This window comes from Falco rusticolus, chromosome 10 (genome assembly GCF_015220075.1).
Source record: "Falco rusticolus isolate bFalRus1 chromosome 10, bFalRus1.pri, whole genome shotgun sequence".
NCBI classification, from domain to species: Eukaryota; Metazoa; Chordata; class Aves; order Falconiformes; family Falconidae; genus Falco; species Falco rusticolus.
The window spans coordinates 14729793-14754900 of record NC_051196.1 but is presented as its reverse complement, the minus strand read 5'-3'; the positions used below and the strand labels follow the sequence as shown (position 1 = coordinate 14754900).

The following is a 25108-nucleotide window of genomic DNA, read 5'->3' as shown; positions in this document are numbered from 1 at the left end:
GAGTACCGTGCGTGGGAGGAGGCCACAAACTCCTGTCTGCTGCTTTTGCTGGTTCCAGTTCTCTCCAAGGCTGATGTGAACAACTCATCGCGAACACTGCAGTTTATTAAGGGAGTATGTGATATCACTGCTCAGGCATATTTAAGAAAGAGAGATGAGAAGATGCTGTTGAAGATGTGGAGGAGATAGTCTTGGAAGTTCACGGAAGATGCACTGCTGTAAAGATGGCTGAAGATGTGCTCTGGGAAGGTGGCATTTGGTGCCAGAGCAGGGCACTTCTGAAGGCGCTATAGCCATGCGTCACCCACACCAAGGTAGGGACACCCCTAAGATATGGCAGCCTGTGAGCAACCCATGCTAGAGCAACAACACCCCCGAGTGACTGTAGCCTATTTGTTCTGAGTTCAAATACAAAATTCCAGTCTGGTTAAATGATAAGTGACAAATGCCCTTGAAATCAATGGGGTTTTTTGAGTCAAGCCACCTTTCTGAAAGTTCTTAATTTCCATGATGACACACAAATACATGAAGTGATGCTCAGAAGTACCAAAAAAAATGTGTAATTCAGTTTTTTCCGTTCAATATATGTAATATTTTTACATTGTGCATGCATTTTTATTCCTGCATGATGATTAATGTACTTTCAGTAGTGGTGTATTTAATAAAAACACTGGAATTGTTTTATTGAAAGGGAGGCTGTTTGCAGGAATCTGTCTTTCATTTGAGAATTGCAAACAGAACAGCTGAAAGAAGTATTTGTAGCTAATAAGAAAGTCAGCCTGATTCAGGTATCTCAAAATATTTATTTTTGTAAGTAAAATTGCATTGGCTATATTCAGTCTAGATGCTTGTTGGCTGTTTACCCCATCTTTTAAGGCAAATGTTGAGAGATTTCACTTAAATAGGTAACTTCAGTTGAAAATTTGGTCCATTGTTGGTTTCTGCCCTTCCTAGAAATTCCATAAACAAGGCAATGTTTCACAGATTGTGATTGCGAGGAAGGAAGGAGTCACCAGGGTTTGTGAGAGCATTTTTCTGCCCATGAGGAGGTTCACATATGTCTGAGAAGACAAACAGATGCATAGAAATGACTGTTTAACATAAGCAAATGCTGAATGGTTGTTTGCCTGAAACTGTCAATATGATTGCTTCTCTATATATTTTTTAAACTGTAAATGTGTGTATAGGAATAATACGGTTATAGAAAAAAGCATTAGTAGTGCCTGATCTTCTCTGGCAGAAGACAGGGAACTAATTTTTCTGATATCTGCAGGCACACAGCTAAAATGTTTTTACTTTTACTTGGTTCAAGTTTAAAGATTCTGATATGCCTCCCTAAATCCTGCAGTATTTTTTCTTCTTTTCTAAATGCAGAATGAATATTTAAAAGACAACTCTTGTGTTCTTGTCAGCAAAATATGAACTGAGAATACTCAGGAGGCGAGTAGCAGGGTAGCAACTGAAACCATCGAAATGTTATAAAAAATAACTGAGGAAAAAACCAAAGAACTCTGAGGGATTCTATTATGTACCTAAAAATCAATGCAGAAACAAGAAAAATACTTAAGACAGCTAGATGGGAAGTATGTGATAGCAATGACAAGACTTCAAAAATACTTTAAAATCCCTTGACATGAATGTACATGCAGTTACAGCTGTGGTTGTATCTGTGTGCATATGTATACAAATTCGTGTGTGTGCGCTCCCTGACAGGAAAAACATTAGGAATTATAGGGAACACAGGTGCTTTCGAAGAGTTTATGTGAAATATAATGCAATTCTATATTAGCATATGTATTTCTTCCATGCCAAGCTGCAGAGCACCCTTCTTAGAGGATGGCAATAGGTGATCATGTTGAACTGAGAAACTCAGTGTACTCTAAACAAGGAAAATTATTAAGATGGACAGAGTACTTGAAACAAGATTGTTCTGTGGAAAGCCAGAATCTGCTTAAGTAGAGTATCCTGTTGATTTGAGGAAGAGGAAAAACTGCAACTGTTTTTATCCAAGTGTTATATTCATAGGTGAGAATCAACATAGGTGAACTTAAGTACTTCTGCAAACATTTTAATTATTGAACTTGAGAGTGTCTCAGCTCAATGTGCTATTGAATTATCCAGAAAGACTTTAGTTTTCAGAGGGCCAATGCTGTGTGAAAGACAGTTTTCTTGGGTTGTTTTTTTTTTTTTTTTTTTTGGGGGGTGTGTGTGGGGTGTGTTTTGGGTTTTTTTATTTTTTTGTGGGTTTTTTTTCTCTCTTCTCTTTTCTCTTTTCTCTTTTCTCTTTTCTCTTTTCTCTTTTCTCTTTTTTCTCTTTTCTCTTTTCTCTTTTCTCTTTTCTCTTTTCTCTTTTCTCTTTTCTCTTTTCTCTTTTCTCTTTTCTCTTTTCTCTTTTCTCTTTTCTCTTTTCTCTTTTCTCTTTTCTCTTTTCTCTTCTCTCTTCTCTCTTCTCTCTCTTCTCTCTCTTCTCTCTTCTCTCTTCTCTCTCTTCTCTCTCTCTCTCTCTTCTCTCTCTTCTCTCTCTTCTCTCTCTTCTCTCTCTTCTCTCTCTTCTCTCTCTTCTCTCTCTTCTCTCTCTTCTCTCTCTTCTCTCTCTTCTCTCTCTTCTCTCTCTTCTCTCTCTTCTCTCTCTTCTCTCTCTTCTCTCTCCCCTCTCTCCCCTCTCTCCCCTCTCTCCCCTCTCTCCCCTCTCTCTCCCTCTTCCCCTCTCTCCCTCTCTCCCCTCTCTCCCCCTCTCTCCCCCTCTCCCTCTCTCCCCTCTCTCCCCTCTCTCCCCTCTCTCCCCTCTCTCCCCTCTCTCCCCTCTCTCCCCTCTCTCCCCTCTCTCCCCTCTCTCTTCCCTCTCTCTTCCCTCTCTCTTCCCTCTCTCTTCCCTCTCTCTTCCCTCTCTCTTCCCTCTCTCTTCCCTCTCTCTTCCCTCTCTCTTCCCTCTCTCTTCCCTCTCCTCTCTCTCTTCCCTCTCCTCTCTCTCTTCTCTTTTCTCTTTCCTCTCCTCTTCTCTTTTCTCTTTCCTCTCCTTTTCTTTGTTTTGGTTTTGTTTCTTTGGGTTCCACACACACCCACCCCCCAATTCAGATTCTACAATAACCTGTACAATAGGTCCAGGTCAGTTTTAGAGCCTTACAGCTGTTTCTAGAAAATGTATTGCTGTTGAACTTAGGTTCAGCCCCTTAAACCTCCTCTCACTGATATAGGAATCTGGAAGGATGGTTGTATAGGAAAGTGTTTCTGTTCATATACATCAAATATTGCTATTACTGATGCCAAGGAGGGAAATGGAGGAACAGGATATGATAATGTCATGATGATGAAGTATCACTGGTTTGTCTTTGGTTCTTAAACTTGTGTAAAATGATACCAAAAGCTTTAAGGCCTTAGCATGCTGACAATTTTTTACTTCTTTTCTTAAAAGCGGCTTTAGATGTTATGGAAAATATGTGCTGATTTGCACCGCTTTGTAGGTTAAGCTTCCCTGTGGTGAATTGGTGGGCTTGATGATTGTATTAACAAAAAATATTTAAACATCAGTCTTATCCTGTCTAATCCTGATTATCTCATACATCAGTTGATTTCTGGTGTACATTCACTAACTTAGTAGTCATGTCTCATTCTATCATAGGGCAGAGCAAAATCATGACAGACTTTTCCCTTTACAGATCGCTATAAGAATGCAATATCAATGTTTTGCCATTTACAGTGGCATGTCAGTTTTTCTGTACTCAAATGTAGCTCATGAATAATTACCCTTCTGGCTACTTCCTGAGGTTAAAAAAGAAAAATTAATTACCTGGTCAAATCATGCCTGATTAAAAATGCATAAAAGGATCAAATACTTCGTGACCTTGCAACTTGGTTCTCAGTTTTCTCAAAGGCACTTGTCTCCCCTCACTGTTTAATTGAACGAAGCCAGGGATATAAGTGAAATCACATGGGTGTTATAAGCATCCAATTGATTTTAGTGTGATAAATGTTATGAAAAAAAATGATTAGTGTTTTGGGGAGCATTTTTGATGAAAAAACCTTTTTCAATAGGTGAAAGAAGAAAAATATGATTGTGGAAGGGGAAAATGAATATGGTTTCAGTTAGAATTAATTAAATGAAACTTTATACACGTCTGTCCTGTAAAATTTCTGGACCAACTGAATTTTGAAGCTAACAAAAATCTGTTCATTTGTTCTAACGGTTCTTGTGCAGTCCCTGAGGGCTGGCAGGCTTGGGGCAGAGGATACTGCTGGATGCCGAACTCGGTACACTTCATCTAATTCCATTTATCATATCATTGATAAGCAGGGATAGTAGGGATAGAAAAGGTAGGTAGTATTTGAAAGAAATTGATAAAATCTGGTGTTAGTAAATGTAACTTCTTACTGTGGCATCTGGCAAGGCTTTGGAAATATTGACAAGTTAGGCTGTTTTATCTAATTCTAATGAACTTTTTGAGCTAGGTAATCAAACCCCAACGTGCTCTGTGTTGTGGGTTTTGGTGTTGGGTTTGTTCTGGTTTTTGGGGTTTGGGTTTTTTTTCCCCCTTCAGATTAGTGTTTCTCTATTTTAGATCTTCCTACCTTTCTTCTGTGTGTGAATTCCTAGCATATGAGTTTTAGTATCTCCTTACAGGTTAGAGGGCGTGCAACGAAAACCTGACAGCAAGCAGCAGAGTGCCCTTGGGCAGAGTTTACTGTAACACGATCAGTAGTCTCCTTAGGTATTTTCAGAAATGATGGTCTCCTCTGTCTCTTGCTCAACTACAGGGATGAAAATACAACAAATAAGGGGGATATTTGTACTAAAAATAAATTCCATAGTTAGGAGACTTTATGATAAATTGGAACGTTCTGGGGGGAGATTAAACACTTTCCCTTTTAACTAGATATTAAACCTGTTATTCTGCCCCTACATATCTGCCGCCTTCTCGTTTGCGTTCTCTTATTTGATTACCTGACAGATGCTGCTCCTCTTTCCAGTTAGTAAGTACTATATGTATTCAGTATGGAGTAGAAAATAAAGATTAGACTGGAACATAGATGGTATTTTAAACAAATGCTTCTAGGTCAGTACTGGGATGGAGATGGTTTTTGTTACTGGTTAAAGATCTATAGCAGAATAATTGAGAAATCTGCTCTCTCCTTAGTTCAGAATTTAGGTATGCCTTAAAATTTGCTATATTTCAGTAAAACTTGTATTTTCCTTGGTCGTTGTAAGTGATGAGTATGACTGTCATTTTAGTGGTGCTTGCCATTGTTTTTGTTGGACCTTGCTTCATTTTTATTTGGAAACGAATAGTTTATAACATTGATTTTAGAAAATGAAATAATACAGCCTACATGTCTTCCTGCTGTCAGTCTACAGTTGTCTGGATTTTAAAGAGAGAGAAAGAGAGAATTATATAAATTTATATTTCATATCTTTGTCTCCACTAATTGCGTGATCTTAAAGCAGGCATATAGATTCATAGTTTGCATAGTATCATATCAGTCTCCTTGATTGTGTTTGCTAGCTCTCTGAAGGTATGATTCATTACCATGGAAATGACAACATAGTCTGTTTTCAAGCTCATTGCTGTATTGAACATAAAAATAAGTTCCTTGAGGTTTAAATTGCTCATACAATTCATATCAATGTCAATCAATGTTTGCCCAGTGTACCGGGAATATGAATTATAACAGTAATAAACATGGCCTGCTTGTACCTCAGGAGACATGCTGCTTGCCTACCAGGAACCTGCAGGCTGAGAACATCTGGAGTAGGTTTACGTACAAAGTATTAGACAACCAGGATGCGAGTCATTAAATAATGGGTTACAGCATCAAAAATTAGCCTTTGCACCTTCCAGCATAAAGCTGATGATAATAAATTCCTAGCTCCTGGGTAGAGTGCGTGTGTATTTTCTGGTTAGCTGCTGGAACCCTAAGGACCACTAATTCCTATATACATTCCTTGGTAGAGCTATGTACCTGGGTGAGCTGTGGACAGCAGAGCACGTGCATGAACAAAGTACAACAAAAAGTGCAGAAAACCTGCTTAGCATAATACCAGATCATTAACCAGTCTTTAAATGTATCTGTAGGATTGACAGCAGCATTACACTCTGAGGATTATAAAAGTAAAATGGACCACGTTTGCTAAAAAGAGTCAGATGTTGCATTGTTTTCTTAAACAAGGGTTCATTTTTCTGTTTCTTCCATGGTGTTTACATCAGCAATTTGCCTGGGCACTCACAGTTCTGCTCCACTGATGTGTAAAGAGAGTAGCTGTGAAAAAGGCCCTCAGGCCTCAGGATTCCGCTTTCTGGATGTATCGTCCTTCTGTGTGCTTTAAACATGATGCCTTTTCTGCCACTTGGCAGTTTTCAGCTTGCAGGGAAAGCATTTGAAAAGAGAGGACAGGAAAACACCATGGGCAGACTTACTGGGCACAGGTTGCTTTGCTGGATTTGGACTACTGTGGAGGTCCTGAGAGTAAATTTTTGTAAGGAAAAAAAATTATATTGTAAGCTACCAAGAGATTATAGGACCAGGAATAGGTTCTGTCTTGCATTGGATATCTACATATTACACAGCAAAGGAAGCTGGCTCTTTGAGGTCATTTCATTAAGCAACATAGAATATCTTTTCAGAGAAATTGCTTTTAAGGTTTCACTGTAAAAGCCATCAGATCCAGGTGCTTCTTTTTTCCACTCCATTTTGTCTGTCTAATGTAAATATTTTTCATGCTGTTCTAATTAAAAACCTACACTCCATAAGGTAAATTGACAGCTTTTCCAAAGACAGTTTAAGCATAAATTGTAAACAGGTTTTACAGGGCAAAGCCTAAATACGTAGAGGAGGATATTGCATTTTTTGGGGAAAGTTTCAATTAACTAGACAACTAGATTGGGCTTTGCTAGAAACAATTTGAAATGTAGCTCCCCACCTCCCCCCATCCAAAAAAAGAACTGTGTCACTGCTGGTTTTTTACTTTTATTTTCTTTCTTTTGTCCGAAACATTTGCTGAAGAGCCTTAGCTTCACAGGTTATTTCAGACTAGGCAGTAGAAAATGAACTATGAATGATGAATTAGACATTAGTTTTTGAACACCTAGGGTCCAGTGATTATAATTTCTTCAGTTTGGCTACATTAGAAATAGTAGCATAAAGATACTTAAACTAGACTATATGAACTTGATACTGGACTTCCAAAAAACAGACTCCAGTGTGACTGATAATGGATGAGAATTTAATATATCCTTGGAAACTGGCAGCGGGGAAGTATTCAAAGGTCTCTCAGGGAAGTACATAAGCTTTCTGAATACAGTACTAAAGCACAAAGGTTGTAAGACTTGGGGGAAAAAATACACATGAAGCTAGGATAGAAATGAACCCCTTACAGCTGTCCTCCTCTTAAAACCAAAATGTTCTGCCGCATCCTTTCTCTAATCCTTGGATGTGTGATACTAGCCGATGGTACCTTGAAAGTATTAAGCGTGTGAAAATTTGATAATAGTGAATCCCTTTTGTACAGTCTTTATTTTAAAATACTAGTATATTGCTCAAGAGCAGAGTGCTTATGACAATTGGTGTCAGCCCTTCCCTTCCCAAAGAAATCTATATGCTATATAAGTGATGTTGGAGGAGCTATTTAAGTAACCACATGTGAGGCACTCATTCAGTATCTTCTACGGAAGGTGAAGATTACTATTTTATGGCCAATTCTGAACTATACCAAAATTCAGATTGCAGATTTTTATGACAGTCATCAGCTTCAAATATTGCTCTCCTGTAGCTGTCAATTGACAAAACAGAGCAGTTTGCTTGCTAATTTGTAGATCTGAGTACAGGATAGTGCCTTGTGAGCCTAAACACTTTATTTCCTGATGTAGGAGGGAACTGTATTGTGCTGGGAAGTTAGCAGGAGCTGGAGGTGTCCCACAACTGAAATCCAGATGTAAAGAATACTGTTTTGCACTTGGTTCGTTCTTGGAAGCCCTTGTATGTCAGGTAAATGCGTGCCTGGAACTTCTTTGGTATGGAGATCTTCAGTGCTTCCAAAAGTTAGGAATAAATAATAACTGAAATTTGAAGAGAAGATAGACAAAAATTACAATTGTTATCAGATTACATTTTCTTTTAAATTTGCTATCAATATTTGACTGTTTCACAAAGGTTTGTCGTAGTAATGGTAGGTAATAAGAAATCTTTGCAAGTGACCCTATAAAAGCAGTGTGTATCAAGGAATCAGCTGCAATTATGGAAGAACCCTTACTTTAGGCTTGCGAGTATAGATAGATATTAAGCTGCAAACACAAAATAATTGACTGCTTCCAGTCCATCTCTCTTTTCTGCTACGTAGTCTTCTATACCTAAGCAATAAAGGTGAACTGATTTGAAAAGAACCTAAAAAATTAGTTATGTTCAGCAAAGAACGCTGTCAAATATGTTGCCTTCAACCAAACCATGCTGTCTTATGCTAGTGAGTAGTCTCACCTTAGGGCAGATGTAAAACACTAGCACACAAGACAAAACTTCCGTTCTCCTAGCAGTATGCCTAGTGAGGGTCCTAACAAGGAATCTGAATTACTGCTACACTTGTTTCCCAAAGCAATGTTAGCAGGGCCCTGCATGCCAGGTTCCACCACTGCATTAACGTGTTTTTAGGGGAGCTGAGACTTTTTCTTCCCTTTCTCAGAAGTATTGTGCACGATCTACTGCAAGCTGGCTGTGGATTTCTTAAAACTTTTTTCCAGTCTTACTCATCCAGAGAGAGAAAAGTGATTCAGCCCAATTGTTTATCAACCAGAAAGTAACATTTGTTTTTCTTACCCTGAAGGTACGTTGGCCTCTTGGTGTTACCATGTGCAATGGAAGAAATGTGTCAAACGAAGTGAACAATCTCAAGAGCCCGAAAGGAAACTGCCTCCTTCCTAGTGTTAGGAGGTTTTACAAGTAATAAGCTGTATTAAACATCTCATATTTTTAAACATAAACTCTTGAACATGGGTTGGAAGTAATGAGGTAAAAGGAATAAGTATTTTTGGTTCATTAGGCAGAAAACAACAACAACCACATTCAAACAAATTGTATTTCTTTTTTCCTAACCTCCCTGTCTCCAATGTTACAAAATCCTTGGAGTGTTCTCTGTGTTACACAAGCTCTGGATTTATACTCCCTTTGAAGTTTCATATATGAAATATGAAGGTAATTAATTGCTTCTAAAGGTATGGGGGTGAAGTACCTATCAGTCCCATTTATTTATAGTTGTTTGTACAAAATAGGCTAATACATTGAGAATGGGTCTCTTTTTTTTTTTTTTTTTTTTTTTTTTTAAGAATCCTTCACCTGAGGGATGGGATTATTGACCTCTTACCGTGATGAATCCTTAATTCACTATGAAATGTGAATAACATCAGCAAGAAATGTGGTATTACCTGTAAGTGCTTTAAAAAATGTTTGCTTTACATTATTGTCAGAGAGAAGAGCTAAACTAGTTGAAAATATGAACTAAAACCTTCTACGTACTAATAACTGGGCCATTGTGTAAGGGGGATGGAGCACTTCCTCCTTCAGTTTTGTAGTTTTATTGCTACTTTTTCCTTCCAGTAACAGCCATTTAATGAATCAGATCAAATAGAAATAATTTTGGAATTACTCATACGGCATCATTTAGTATTGTGCTCTTCCTTCTCTTGTATTTTTCCAGCTTGAAGTAAAAATTGTGTACGCTCAAAAGATGATCTATTTATTGAGTGCAGTATGTAGTTCTTTGGAAAATTTCTAGTGGTCCAACGCAGCGGAATGTTGTGTATGTTAGTGCATCTCTAATAATACTGAGAATGGCTTTAGTAACTGTAAGACTATTCCAGATATAAATAGTTAGAAACTAATAGTTGTCCCCTTAAGAACGGACATTGCAGTCTGGGCTATCATGCATTAGTTTAATAGGTTGTGTAAGGAAACAAGTGAAATGCCATGATATTTTGGGTTCATAAAGTCAGACCTGTGTAGCTGATAAAGGAAGGCACGTTCATCATGACTAATTCATGTCATAAAGTGCTGTGAGGAAAAAAAAAAGTGAATTCGTACTGAATTGTTACTGTTCTCTCCCCTTACCTTCATGAAATTCATCACAAAAAAGTGTAAACCTAAGAATTTCATTTTTTTAATATATATAATATATATATAATATAAACAAAAGGTGTTACGATAAACAGCAATCAGAGTTGTGTAATGACTATGTAATTTCTGGTGAGTTTGCTGTGAGGTTTATAATGTAAACACTAAATGTTACGCTACCAAACATTTCGATCTGTTTCACTAAAGTAGATTTTAAAAGGTGCTGTCCTTTAAAGTCTACTGGATGTCTATGTAAAATTCAGTTTGTCTAATTTTGTTACTGGAGAGGGTGTTACTGGAAAAATACAGGGTCTTGTACATAACATGATTTCCATAGAACTCAATTGAAATATTTAGAATTCTATTGCTTTTCATGTGCTGAATTATCTAAAACTTTTCATATGAGGATGGAAGCTCTTGACTCATAGGAAAGAATTTCCACTACGATTGCCACAAAATATTTATCATAAGGGCATGGTGCCCAACCAACTTTGACTTTAAAGCCTGACTTTTGGTATTTGTTAATAGCTGCTTTTAATATTAAATGAACACAAATCATTGACGAGTAAGTATTCATCCAAACAGAAAGGCATAGATCATTACATCGCTCCTAACGCAGCTTCCACTGAGGTCAACGTCAACCACTCTGCTGAAGTAACGTTTAAGTTGGCCTTTTTGCTGTAATTAATGTGCTGTAACTCCCTTGCCTATTTTTACGTCGGCATAGTCTTTGAGAACTTGACCTATGAGTAAGGATTTACTGTATGCAAATAAAAATAACCCCTGTTTGTCCAGAGAGTAGTCCTGCCAGTCTGAGATGGCCTGCCACCCCTTCTTGCAACTGTTGTGCATTGGTTATTGGGTCTTAATAACAGTCTTGGTAATTGAACTGCATGCCATAAATAAGCTCTCCCAGACAAGCACAATGATTGCTTCCTGAATAATGTGGATATCGGCCAGGTCTTGCAACAAGAACAGGGACCATAAAATACAGGTGAAAGACATGTTGGACTTGGAGGTAGCCTGTAAGATTTGGATTCTTCTTTATAATGCTTTAGAGTTCGTACTTCCGAACTGTGGCATTTCTGCAGGTATTTGAGCGCACAGTTGTGCTGGGTGTTGCTTGTAACATAAACGGGTGTGTGAAACATGGGGGTTTGGAGTATAACTATCCAAAGCTTTTTATCACAAATCAGTTTTGATTTCTGAGTTACATAGGAGTGCATAATTTTGTATGTGCAGGCATTTTTTCTGACTTCTCCCAACTGGGAGTGTGTAAGCATATCATCAAGGCTCTACAACACCTCTGCTTCTCTGAAGTTACTGAAATAAATACAAGATTTTTGCCATGATAATGAATAGTGCATATAATTAGGAAAGTATGTTTTTGTAAGACCCGAAGTGTTTTCAGTTTGGTCCCCAAGAAAAAGAAATAGAGGGGGAAATACCTTGTATTTTGACTCAGTGCATTTTTAGATATAAGTATGTACGCTTGTACATACAAAGGCTTTTTCCCCCCGTATACAATTCCTTTTTTGGTTTCACATAAGGAAGTGCAGCAGGTGGAAGGAGCTATGGTTCTGAAAATGCAGCTATTACTTACTGATTTTTTTGTTATTTTTGGAATAGTGAACCATTCACTGGGGGAGGGAACAAACGATAGAATTATCAGAAAGCCAATACCCCAGATTTTGTAGTTAGCACAAATCATAAAATGCATATGTTAAATACAACTTTCACCCTGTAAGCAACTAATCCTTTCTCATATCTAATAATACCGTCATTCACTGTAATTGAAGTCCTTCATGCATATTTGCTTTAGTTAAACATCTAGAGTATAAATACTGCAAGGTACAATAGATCACTCTGAAAAAGAGCGGACTTGTCCTTGATAACTGATCTCATATTGTAATTCCCCTTGAGAAAACTATTCTACAGTTCAGGCACAAGCTAAATCAATAAACTCTTTAAATTGCTGTTGGGTTATATAGGTTATACTCATTTTCTAACCTTCTTGGAATGTGTAGTGGTAAATAGAAGTGTCTCCTTTACAGCCCCCTGAAAGACTGACTACTGTTCACTTTGATTGGGGGAATTTGTAACTAATCTCTGCTAAACTTGCAGAGTTTCTCACAGTCAGACTGCTCTTCAGCAATACTTCCAAGTGTGGTAGGAAAAGGTTTTTCCAACCAAGTACTTATGCTGGGGGATAAGATCTTCCCCAAGACTCCATCTGCATTAGCTGACATCCAGTAAGAGCGAAAAAGTCCAGTTGTTTTAAGTTCTCAGTGTTTCCAGGAAAAGCAATTAATATTTTTAATTCCCTTCAGACTACACCGTTATCAGAGAGAAGCTGAATACAGATTCAAACTAACTGATATAAGCTATTTAAGTAAGTTACTTAAGTGATGAGAGACATTCAAGTGCAGTTTGTCCATCACCTTTTTTCCTAAAAAGTGTAAATCCTAAAAGTGTAAGGGTAAATCCTTGAACACTACTGCACAGAAGTACAGTTTTCAGAGAAATGAGGATACATGCAGACGAGCTGTCCTAGATATTTCCATGATCTCTTTTTTTCTTGTGTGGGTAATTCAGAGGATTTTTAAATTGTGCCTAGAGTTCAAATTTCAATTCAATTCTTGAACATCTTTTGAATGAAACTCTTTACTTTTTAATTACATATTAATATTATATGTAAAAACAAGTAATCATCTAAATGGAATGGTAAAATCTGATATTTTTGGCATTTAGGAAAATTTAATTTCTGCAATAACATTTGTGGACTGGAAGATGGACAGCACACATGTACTATTGTGCAATAACCTGGGCAACATCTCCAGCACAAGATGTATGAATTTACATGTTCACAGTATTGTTACAGTGGTGCTACATCCTGTGCTCTCCAATTTTTATATAGTTGTTTCAGAGATCACTTGAGTGAGGGCCAGAGAAGACAGTGCAAAACTTAGAAAAAAAGTGTGACAGTCATGTTAAAAATAGTGTAGACAATTTCATGAAGTTATGTCTGGCTCAGTTCTGATCTAGTAAAAATGGGCTGAAAACAGAGTGAAGGAAGCTCTCCTATTTCCAAAGAGCAACGATACCCAGTATATTGAACCTTCCTCCTTGATTTGTATATATAGTGAATTTCTGGCATGTTCACATACCATTCTGGGAAATAAACTTTTGATCTCACAAAAGTGTATTGATGAAGAAGTTAGCTATGTAACGTTTTCTTCCACTGAATCCGCAATGGAAATGTCATTCAAAGCAGATACAGAATGAGAGAGGAAATGGATGTGTTGGCACAGCTGTTCTATGGCAGTTTCATATTTCTGACCAGGTTTCGTTCACGTAGTTCTTCATGCAACTGAAGGAGTGCTTATATCCCTGGGATTCTGATAAAAAAAAAAAATATTGGAGTGATGTTCCATTTCTTGTTCCATCAAAAGAACATACCAGGTGCTGGCTGCTGCTGGAGGCATACGCTGACAAAAGGAGAGTCTGTAGGAAGTGAGATGGGCATTTGTTTTCAGCATTTGCTTTTTATATCTGTTTATTAATGTAGCTGCATTTCAGGAATCCAGAAGGATTTTCTCAACAGTGCACAGAAATTTGCATGAAACTTGATAAGGGCATTGTTCTTTGGCACTTGATTTGCATTCTGTATGTGGTAAATCTAGCTGTTCATTCTCTTCCTGAGTAATTCTCATTACGATGCATTCAGAAAAGAAGTATTTTCAATGAATTAAAAAGATTGTAGTGGGAAGGGATAGAAACATTTATATTTGCACTTGATAACGTTTTCTGTTATAAATTATGCTGGGACCTTTGGAAAAACTCCCAGATATCTGCTTTTTAGACACTCTGTGGGAACTACAAAGGGAAAAGTTGCAAAGTTGGTGAAATTGTTTCACTGTGTCAAGTCATTTAAAGAAGAAGCTGCTATGGAAAAAGCATCCAGTTGAAAGTATAGCATAGACCTGTAGTTTGTCTTTTAGTTTTTCATTGGTTTTGGATTTGATAGTAATGTGTTGATAATATCTGTGCTAGTTTTATCCTTTTGGTTTTTATCCTGTTAATTTGGTAGCACAAATTATGTAACAAGTTCCCCTCGTGCTCTTGATGCTTTTTATATTATTATTTTTTAAATTCTTTCTTTCTACATTTGCAGGACATCCATAATGTAATACTTTACGTCCCTATCTCTTGGGAATCATGTAATCAATATGCAATTATTTATTTAACATCTTGTGGTAATAGTGGTTTGGCGTGGTGATTGACATATTGGAATAACCTTTTAGAGTGAAATGCTCTGATTTATTTAAAAATGTAATGAAGTTTAAGATATATTCACTCTCTAAGCAAAACTTATGCAGATCTACCATTCTCTAATTATAACTGAATACACTCAGTTCCAGGTCAGCCAGATTTAGTAGCAGATAGGAATCTGGTACTGGTGATATTCCTTAACTTCAAATGCCAAAGCGCATAAACAAAAATCTAACTCTTAAACTTGCTGTTTGACTTGCCTACAAAACAGAATAAGAAAATAAGTTTTTTACATTTAATGCCTTTCCAACCATGAGGCTGCCCTTACTTTTTATGAGCCTAGCATATTTTAATTCATAGCTCCATGAAGGAGAAAAAGGAGACAGTAAAATAGTATGCGACAGATTTGTTGGCAAGAGTTTCCATGATTCTTATGAAAACGTTGAAAAAATATAGGCTGAAAGTCAGGAGAGTCTGGTGGGTATTTTTGGTTTGGGTTTTGTGGGTTTTTGTTTGTTTGGTTGGTTGGTGGTATTTTTTTAAGGTTCTGATTTTGTTAGACTGTGGAAATACCTCCTAGAGGTGGTGGCAGAAGGTCCAGGGCTTTGAGCTATTGTGAAACTTGAAAGGCTGAAACACTATAAACCTTATAAACTGTACAATAGAGAATATCAAGGTCTCAGCAGGAGATGACAATAGAATATTCCATGATTTTTTTCTTCTTGAATTGTTAAACATTTGTAAGAATGTCTGGAACAATTTTAATCAACTAGAGGGGTTTTTCATTTCTTCAGTTGAAAAGCAGCGATGTTTGTTTTTTGTAATGATCTTGGCTTAATCACATTAGCACCAGAGCATGTGAAAGAAGAGAGGAAGAATCATGCCAAACAGATTGGATTCTTCACTTTTGAGCAGAACTAATGTAAAAGTCGGGATGCAACAGTAATTTTAAATATTTGTAAAGTGGGAAATTGGAAAATTAAATAATTTGTAAATTGGGAATATTTTGAAAACAAAAAAAAAACCAACAAAAAGAAATATGTTGCTACAAAACAAACTTAATATAATCATATTTTGTAATGGTAGGATTTTAAATTACAAGGATTTTATTTTTTTTCCTTCCAGCACTTAACATAGAATCATAGAATGGTTTAGGTTGGAAAGGGTATTAAAGATTATCATGTTCCAACCCCCCTGCCATGAGCAGGGACACCTTCCACCAGACCGGAATGCTCCGAGCCCTGTCCAGCCTGGTTGTGAGCACTGCCAGGGATGGGACATTTGCAACTTTTCTGGACAACCTGGTCCAGAGTTTCTCCACCCTCATATTAAAGAATTTCTTCCTAATATTTAACCTACATCCACCCTCTTGTACTTTAAAACCATTAACCCTGGTTGTATTGCAACAGGTCCTACTAAAAAGTCTGTCCCTGTCTGTCTTATAAGCCCCCGTTAGAGTACTGGCAGGCTGCTGTAAGGTCTCCCCGGAGCTTCTTTTCTCCAGGATGAACAACCCCGACTCTCTCAGCCTGTCCTCACAGGAGAGGTGCTCCAGCCCCTGATCACCTTCATGGTCTCCTCTGGACTCACTCCAACACATCCATGTCCTTCTCGTACACTGGGAGCCCAGAGCTGAAGGCAGCACTCAGGTGGGCTGTCATAAACGCCTCCCTCCACCTGTTGGTCACACTTCATTTGTTACAGCCCAGGATTCGCTTGGCTTTCTGGGCCGCAAACGTATACTCTGTTACTAGTAACCCAATTATTTTGTTAATACCTGCTCTCTCAAACATATAATTTTATAGTTCCATTTATAAAACATGATTATAGCTGATCAGTGAACTTTACTAAACTAAAGTTATTAAATAGTGAAACAGATGTTCAGAGGATACTCGTTGACAGTTTTGCCACGTAAAGTAGAAATATTTCAATTTTACATCAACTGAGATAACAGAGGGAATGAAATTTCCTGTAGATGTCATATGTTGGTAAGTCCTTTTTTTTTTTTTTTTTATTAAACATCAGAATTAAATAAAAAATTCCAGAACAACTACAAGATTAAATTATACAGCTAGCTGACACAGAAATGTTAACCTGGCTGTACTGTAAGAGATTCTGGAAAATAGCATTGCTGGCAGTAACGTATTTAAGGGTAATAACATTGAGGTCACAGTCAGAAGTTTTAGATGTGCACTAGGAAATCAGACCAGAGGCAGTATTATGGACATAAACAATGAATAATATCAGAACTGAAAAGGGTAATGTTAACTATCAGAAAAAGAATGGTTTTGCTGTAAATGGATTTCCTATTAAGGACTAAATCCTGTAGAACTGATGTGAAAAGTCAACTCTACATACAGAGGATGTCAAGTCCGTATTTATGCAGTTCAGATTTGAATAGTTGTAAATAGTTTAATATTTTCTTTTTCAGAAGATGTTTATTCCATATTACAACTGTATTAATCCAGTAAGGATCCACTGCTCTAACTAAGATGCCTACCAAATGATAGCTTGAAGAAAAAAGGCTCAAAACAACCATCTGCATGTTTGGGAGGAGCGGTTGTTTTTCCGTGGGCTCAGTCACAGGTTTTGTACAGTCCTTCCTCCTGATGTCAATCAGCTCTTTGCTTTTGTGGCCTGTACACTTTTCAGTGTATGAATAGAACTTGGTTTTTTTTCGTTGGGCTGTTATTTTCAGTATCACATTATTCATGATGATTTAAGTTGCTGTTTCATTTTCTGGGACCAGGTACCTATGCCACCTGCAATTTTCAGAAATCTCCCTTTGCTCCCTTAGTCATTGATGGGAGCTGACATCTTAGCCCTGATGAGTCATTGAATCTACATAGCCAGGAGTTTGCCAAAAAGATGCCAGATTGTTTTAGTTTATTTACAATGAGTGCATTAAAAATATGAGGAAATAGGTGCAAAGGGTCTGATTCTCTAGCTGCTACCTTGTAGAAACCATATAAAATGCACGAGCACTGCTAGTTATTTGTGGGCTATCAAAGTTAGAATAGGATGGGCTTTTCGGTCAACTTGAGCAGTCATAGCCTGCTATAGTCATGTACGTACCCACTGGGTGATTTTTATTTGAAGTGTTAATAAGTCAAGCCTGGACCGCCAATTCATACGTTATTCTCGGTAGGTAGGGATGAAACGTTCTAACCAAATATTTTGCATAACTTACGAAGTTCAGCTAAATAGAAGTTTTTCTCATCTCTCCCCAAATCCCCAAATTTTCTGTTTGTTTTTCTTCCTCCCCGCTGCCCTCAGTCTGAAACAGTCTTTAGCTAATGCCCAAATACAAAACATAAAATGTAAATGCCATTGGAGTATGGAGAGTGGTTGTGTCTGACAAAGGTTGGATTTCAACGAGAGTTTATCTGCTGATCAATTTAATGCTTACATGATTTTTTTGAATGTAATTGTTAATTCATAATTGACTGAAATCAGGTAAAGTAGTTGAAACTATTATATGAACTACTATTATACTACATTATATATATATACACTATAATTATATATATACTGTGTTGCATACTGTATTTAGATAACCTGATCATTCTGTATGTTGATCATTAATAAATTACTTCCCTCCCACTGAACTTCTAGATAAAAAATGTTCCTATTTTAAAAAAGAGAAAAAGCAGCATTACAGTGCTTTGTTATCATAATAAATTATTTTCATATCATTTGATTATTTAACAATTTTAAAGATTCTTATGTTCAACTACCAGATATGTTGATGAAATCTTTTTCTGACTTGAATATAAACCACATTTATATGTAAACATCTGCCACCAGGCATATCTTCAAAAGTTCACTTTAGGAACATGTAGGCAATCATGCACTTTGCAAGTATACTCTGTAAGCATTCTTTACTGTTTATGATTCATGAAAAGGTATACAGTATACTCTTTTCTTAATTATTGATGCTTTAAAAAAGAAAAAAAAAAAGCCAAACCCATGAGGCTGTAACCTTCTTATCTCACCTAATTATCTTAGATTTTACAGTAGAATGCCCTAAACTATTAATTGTAGTAAGAACAGTTGGTTTGTTTTTTTTTTAAGTGGCTTAAATAATATAACTGACAAGAGATTTGCTGAAAAAAAACATCTATTTAAGTTTATCTTACACTGCAGATTTTGTTTTAAGGGTGGTTTTTGGTTTTGGTATTTTTTTTTTGTTTGGTTCTGTTTTGTCAGGGACATTAGTGTACCATAAATAATTAAAATCTTTATAAAGGTTTTATTTCAAAGACGGGTTTTGTAAATCTAGTGGGAAAACAAAATCCATTTTACTTTGTCCTGATATAGTACATATTATTCAGGGAGAAATAAACTCAGTCCTTATTTTGAAGACCAAAAGCTTAACTTCTAATATTTAAGGAAATATCAGTCAGAGGCAGAGCGGTCTCTGGTGTGCAAGTCTTTCTAGTTACTAGACATTTATCTCTGGTGCATATAGGAAATTAGAATCTGTTGAAATGTTTACTATAATCTATTAAATCATGTCAGTAAGAATAACAGACAAGTCAAAACAGCTGACTAAACCTAACACTGTAAGCGAATATCATTCCCTTGAAAACAAATGATATTGGGATTTACACTGACACTACACCAATAGGTTAATGGTAAAAGCAAAACAGCTTGCAATTAGATGACTATGATGACCTTAATGCGCAGAGTATTACTAAACTGTTATGTCTCATAATGAACATTTTTAAAAGCATATTCATGTACTGAAACAATAAATATTCATTTTAATCCCAGGTGGATATGCTTATAATGACACTTTATTTTGCAGAATGGTGTAACCTAACATTCAGAGAACAGATTTAATGTGTGTATAATTACATAGTGACATTCCTAGGAATGGGTTTAATTTATGTTGGCCACATATAATCATACTGCAAATAAGTAAAGAGTCCTGACAGTTTTGGAGGTTCAGATTTCAGAGAGTCACTGGGATTTCAGGGTGTTTGTGGCAGGGTGGTACAGTGCTGAGATGTCAGTCGCCTTCTGCCAGAATTGTCCTGTTGTGCAAAATCGTCATCCAAGTTCAGCATAAGTGGATTGTTCAGTTTAGAGTTTATTTTTCTGGCTTAAGAATCCATTCTCTTTGCACACCCACGTAACTGGTCACTGAGTTGAACATTTCACTGTTTTCCTACTAAAGATCCTTCTCTTACTTTCTCCCACCCGCATGGCAAGGGACGATGCCATCCTTCCTAAAGACCCCTGTGCTTCATTCAGGCAGATACCTACATACAGATGAGGTATTTTTTCAATTTAAATCTTCTCTGATTTCAGAAGAATTATGCTGATTAAGTCTTGTTGATATCTGGTCCAATTGCTTTACATCTTGCAGGTTTTTTCTTCATTAGATAATCTCGTGAGTTAATCAAATTCAGAGGAGTTTGCTCATATTCATCAGGACAAAATTCTCTATTTGTGATTATATATTTTTTAATTACTGTGTTTTCAAATATGAGAGGAACATTACTATGTCATAGTGGAAATATTTTTTTTATTTTTTTTAAGTCTAACAAGCTTCAGAAAATACACTGTGCTTCTCATACTATGCTTTCACACAGCTGCAGGGTGTGGGCACGCTGATGTGGAAAAGTTACTTTACTTCTCGAATGCCCTGCCTATTATACTTACAATTATATTACATATGTGTGTGTGAAACCTTCCAAAGAGTGCTTATCAAATACATGGGAGACCAAAATTCGGTTATTTAGAATTCAAGGGAAGAATAAGAAAAACAGTTGACCGTAGATCTTTCATTACCTGGATTCTCGGAATCGGGTTTAATATTAAGGAAGTGCAAAAGTGAAGAGATATTCAGTTTTGAGGGAGTGATATCGGGTGGTTGGTGGAATTGAATGCGTTGTTGGCGGTGTAACTTTGAGACAGTTGAAGGGAAGCACTTTGCATGTCTTGCTAAGCAGGTTAAGCACCGGCAAATTCTTTTGTTCACAAAAAGAACTTCACAAAGGAAGCACCTCCACGGGATGGATGGGCTGGTAAGAAGCTCATCAGGGGCAATGAGCTCAGCAAAATTAGGGGAAGGGTATTTCAGACAGAGGGAGATCCCAGCACCTAGTCCAGAAAGACCCAAAAGAAGTTGAGACAGCATGTGAACTAATTAAGGGGAGAAGCAAGAGAATTATTTGATTGATGAATGGGAAACAAAGTGTTAAGTAATGAAAGAGTTGGGTGACTTGTAACCAATGAGAGCTGGTGGTTTTGTATAGTAAACTGTATAAACAGTGCAAAAGTTGTGACATTCGGGGAGCTGGGCTTTTGGGGGTTACCACCTAGCTCCCTACTTTGTGCAAACTAGAGTAAAGAAATAAGGAACACCTTGACGTGGTGTGTGAATTGGTGCAGCCAATGAATCTGCTTAAGGGGCCAGCATAAGAATATGAGAGTTCTTGTATCATCTAAGTACTTTATGATTAGACTACCGTGTTTACAAGTTTACCTTTTTTTTTTTTTTTGTCCTTGAATTGCACATTGTTGGTCTAAATGATGCAAGTTTGCAATGTAGAAGTGGAAGTGACCAAAATAGATGGGCTAATCTGAGGGATTGTTGGTTATCACATGAGTTCAAGGTTGAATTTTACTGTTTTCCAATACATAGGCACTATTCTTGGACACACTGTTAAGAGTCAAAGCTTGATATAATATGGTCCAGAAGTAAAAACCTTTCAGGATGTAATAGTTAATAGATCTGATAGCTGTGACTTGTGTCTTCAGTCTTTCCTTTTTTATTTTTTTTTCTTTATCTCCTTTTAATTTTCTTCTAGTAGTTCAGAGGGTTTGGGTTTTGTGACCCTCTGTGGTAAGCTGGTTGTTGGCTTTTTGTCTCCTCCTCACTGCCTAGTGTGTCATAGAAGTTAATATATATAAACTATAGAAAATACATGTGTATGCATAGTTTACATTAAATTTAATTTATGAATTCGGGAAATGTCCTAGTTTATGCAGATTGCCATGTATCACTATTTACAAGACAACCGAGTGGAACCTGTGCCAATGAATACCCAGGGGGCAGCATAATTGGCTGCTTGGGACAGATGGCTTTTAAATGTTCAAATTAAACTGGAATTGGAGAGGGGTGTTACTTTAAAGTGATCGTTAAAACAGAGAAAAGAGTGTTACCACTTGCAGATTTTTTTTTTTTTAAATAAAAAATAATAATGCAGGGCTTCCCTTTAAACAAAAGCAGGACATTTCAATGGCAAAAGACACCATCAAGCAATCAAGCAGAGCACTATCTGTGATGCTTAAAGAGGAATGAACTGATGACCTTATTGAAACTGCCTGACTACTTTAGGAGGAGGAAATTCCTCCTTGACCTCTGTTCATTGGTAAATTAAAAAGGGAGTATTCTCTGAAGCTTATCAGGCTGATTACACATAATGTTGTTAACTGCTGAGGTGAGCCAGCTCTGTTGCAGTGATGTATACCTTGTTTAAAATCACCCATAGCTGGAGTGGCAACAAAAAAAACCCTGCAAATGTTTCTGTATGAAACAATACAGGAGATTTTCTTTACAGTGAAGTAAGGACCAGAATGCTAATATTTATCAGGTATTCTAGCACTAGCTAGATATAATTCATATAGGTTCTTTCATGCAATTTGATAAAAAAATTGAACCAAAACTTCTATTGTAAGTAATGCAAAATTCTGGAAGGTTCACAGTCTCAGCATATAGGTTGTCCTGTAAACCCTTAATGAGTTTGACTGTGATTTCTATTTGAGGTAATTTATTTTTTATAAGTTTAGTTACCTATATCAAGGATAACGAGATAACTTACAAATGGTAGGCACAGCTGAGTGCTGGAATTGTCTCCTTACACTGACTTCACCCTGTGCCGCCTTAGAGTCATTTTCAGAGGTAGTTATTATTCCCCCACTAGATCTACGCTTTTTCTTTGGGTGAATGAATGGAATTGAAATGGTCTGAAACCATAGTTTCTTGAAATAAAATTCATCCACATATTGGAAAGAAAAAATATTTTACTGACGGGTGAGCTTTTAATCTACCAGCTATGGAGTATTAGAAAGACTGTAGTTTTTCTTTTTCCATCCTGGGAAAATGTAACAATCGGGGGGGGGGGGGGGGGGGGGGGGGGGGAAGGGAGGCGTCTCTCTCCTCCTCTCCATTTCAGCTTTCCTGTAAAAGAGAATTTCCACTGTAAAATTAATCAGTTGACCTAGCAACTGTGCTGAAGGTCTTCACTGAAAGTGGTGGGTGCCACGTTGCAGACCAAAACATCTCAGTTGTTCTATTGCAACAGCAAGCAGAAATTTGGGATGTTTTGAGTTTCATTAGACATGTAAACTTGAAGAACTCTATGCTTTTTAACTAGCAGCATTTGTTAAGACAATTTGCCTAAAGCCTTGTGTTGATGAAAGATGTTTTATTCACTTTCATCTCTTCTTGGTATCCAAAAGTATCACAGAATGGTTCGGATTGGAAGGCACCTTTGGAGATCATGTAGTCCAACCCCCTGCTAGAGCAGGTCAGGCAGCATTGTGTCCAGGCGGGTTTTGAATGTCTCCAGAGAAGAATACTACACAGCCTCTTTGGGCAGCCTGTGCCAGTGCTGTGTTATCCTCAAAGTTCATAAGTTTTTCCTGATGTTCAGATGGAACTTTTTGTGGTGCCATTTGTGCCCATTGCCCCTTGTCCTGTCGCTGGGCACCACTGAAAAGAGCCTGGCCCCGTCCTGCTGGCACTCGCCCTTAAGATATTTGTAGACACTATAAGATTCCCCACCTCAGTCTTCTCTTCCCAGCCCCAGCTCTCCCAGCCTTTCCTCACGAGGGAGATGCTCCGGCCCCTCATTACCTTCGTAGCTTCCGCTGGCCCCTCCCCAGCAGTTCCCTGTCCCGGGAACTGGGGAGCCCAGCACTGGGCACAGCGCTCCAGGTGCGGCCTCACCAGGGCAGAGCAGAGCTGGGGGAATCACCTCCCTGCACCTGCTGGCCACGCTCCTCCTCATGCACCCCAGGAGCCCAGTGGCCACCTTGGCCACACGGGCACGCTGCTGGCTCGGGGGCAACCTGCTGCCCACCAGCAGTCCCAGGGCCTCCTCTGCAGAGCTGCCCTCCAGCAGGTCAGCCCCGGCCTGTGCTGGTACAGGGGGTTCTCCCTCCCCAGGTGCGGGACCTCACACTTGCCCCTGCTGAGCCTCACCAGGTCCCTCTCCACCCAGCTCTCCAGTCTGCCCAGGTCCCACCGAGGGGCAGCACAGCCTCTGGTCTGTCAGCCACCTCTCCCAGCTTTGTGCCATCAGCAAACCTGCTGAGGCGCACTCTGTCCCTTCCCCAGGTCACTGCTGAGTCCCTTGGACAGGACCTGGGACACCGTGAGGTGCAGCCCTCCCAACCACAGCCCTCTGCGCTCTGCCACACAGCCGGCTCCCAGCCCCCCTCACTGCCCACCGATCTGACCCACGCTGTCAGAGCTTACCCACAAGGGTGTTAGGAGAGCATCATTTAATACAGAATACTTTTTTTCATAAATTTATCATATTACATATGCTGTCTACTGCTACTGATATTAGAAAGCAAATTTAATTTGCTTTACTGAGGTTCTTTGCTAAATCGTATATTCAAAATCCATCAAAGAAGCATTAAGATTCCTGTTTAACTTCAAGGTCTTGGATCTGATAATAAAATAATACTGATGTATTGTAGAGTTGAGGTCCTTTCCCCCCCCTTCTTAGAACCACAGGTACAGCAAGGACAAACAAAATAAAGTTGTAGAAGGAATAGATGTTTCAATTCACTGATTGGTCTTCCTCAAAAGCGCAGTTGTAAATGAATAAGTATGTTGTTTTAGAATTAACTGTAATGTTTGGGGTTTTTTTCTGAAATGGATTATGAGGATTGGATCTGTATTTCATTCATTCTAAAACGATATGTGTTAGATGTATTTCATTGTGGATTTTATAGAACCTTTAAAACGTACAATTGCATTCCAAGTAAAAGTTACTGTTTTGGAAAGGATAGAATATTTTTAATTATACATTAATTAATAAATAGGTTTGATTCCTCTAGGCATATTTGTCAATTCTAGTTTATACTGTAAGGAGGTTTAAGTGAGGAGAACTTCTGGAACGAAATAAATTTTACATAGTTAAAATAGATCTGAATCATCCTTCCTTCAAATTACCAGGTGTCACAAAACTTCATACTTTCAAAGTTTTGCTTGTTTTCTTGCATGGAATATCTTTTAAAACAGGAAAAATCTCTCACTCTACTATCACTCATGTTAAACGCACCCTTTCTGTCTCCTGTCTGTCACACACAATACAGCATTTGCAGTGTTTCAGTCTGATAATCTGCATCTTCAGATGCCGCACATAATTTTGACACATAAAATATCTATTTGTCTAGATGAGGAGAAAACAAGTTGTTAGACAGGTGAACAGAGGGACATGCTCCAATTTGCAGTCTTCGAAGAGTGTTGGAATTAATTCAATTTGGATGAACTAAGACTGTTTTCAAGTGCATTAAGTAATGTTTTGAGAAGTTCTCATGCTGTTATTTTCTTTGTTAGACAGGGCTATGAAGAACTGGAAAGACAGCTGAAAGAAGTCTTTAAGGAAAGGAGCAATATCCTTCGTCAACTGTCGAAGACTTCTAAAGAACTTGAGGGAATTAAAGTAAACCTCCAGGTTAGGTTCTGTCTGGGTTTCTATAGAATTACTTTGATGTC

At 37.8% G+C, this 25108-nt stretch overlaps 1 protein-coding gene across 2 annotated transcripts in view; it reads left to right on the top strand.

Annotated features, from left to right (window-relative positions):
- LUZP2 (leucine zipper protein 2) overlaps window positions 1–25108 on the top strand; it is a 309887-nt gene that overhangs the window by 180205 nt on the left and 104574 nt on the right. For both annotated transcript variants that reach the window (XM_037403375.1, XM_037403374.1), the window contains exon 3: window positions 24950–25067. In XM_037403375.1, coding sequence (XP_037259272.1) covers window positions 24950–25067 — 118 coding nt within the window. The remainder of the gene's footprint in view (window positions 1–24949; window positions 25068–25108) is intronic.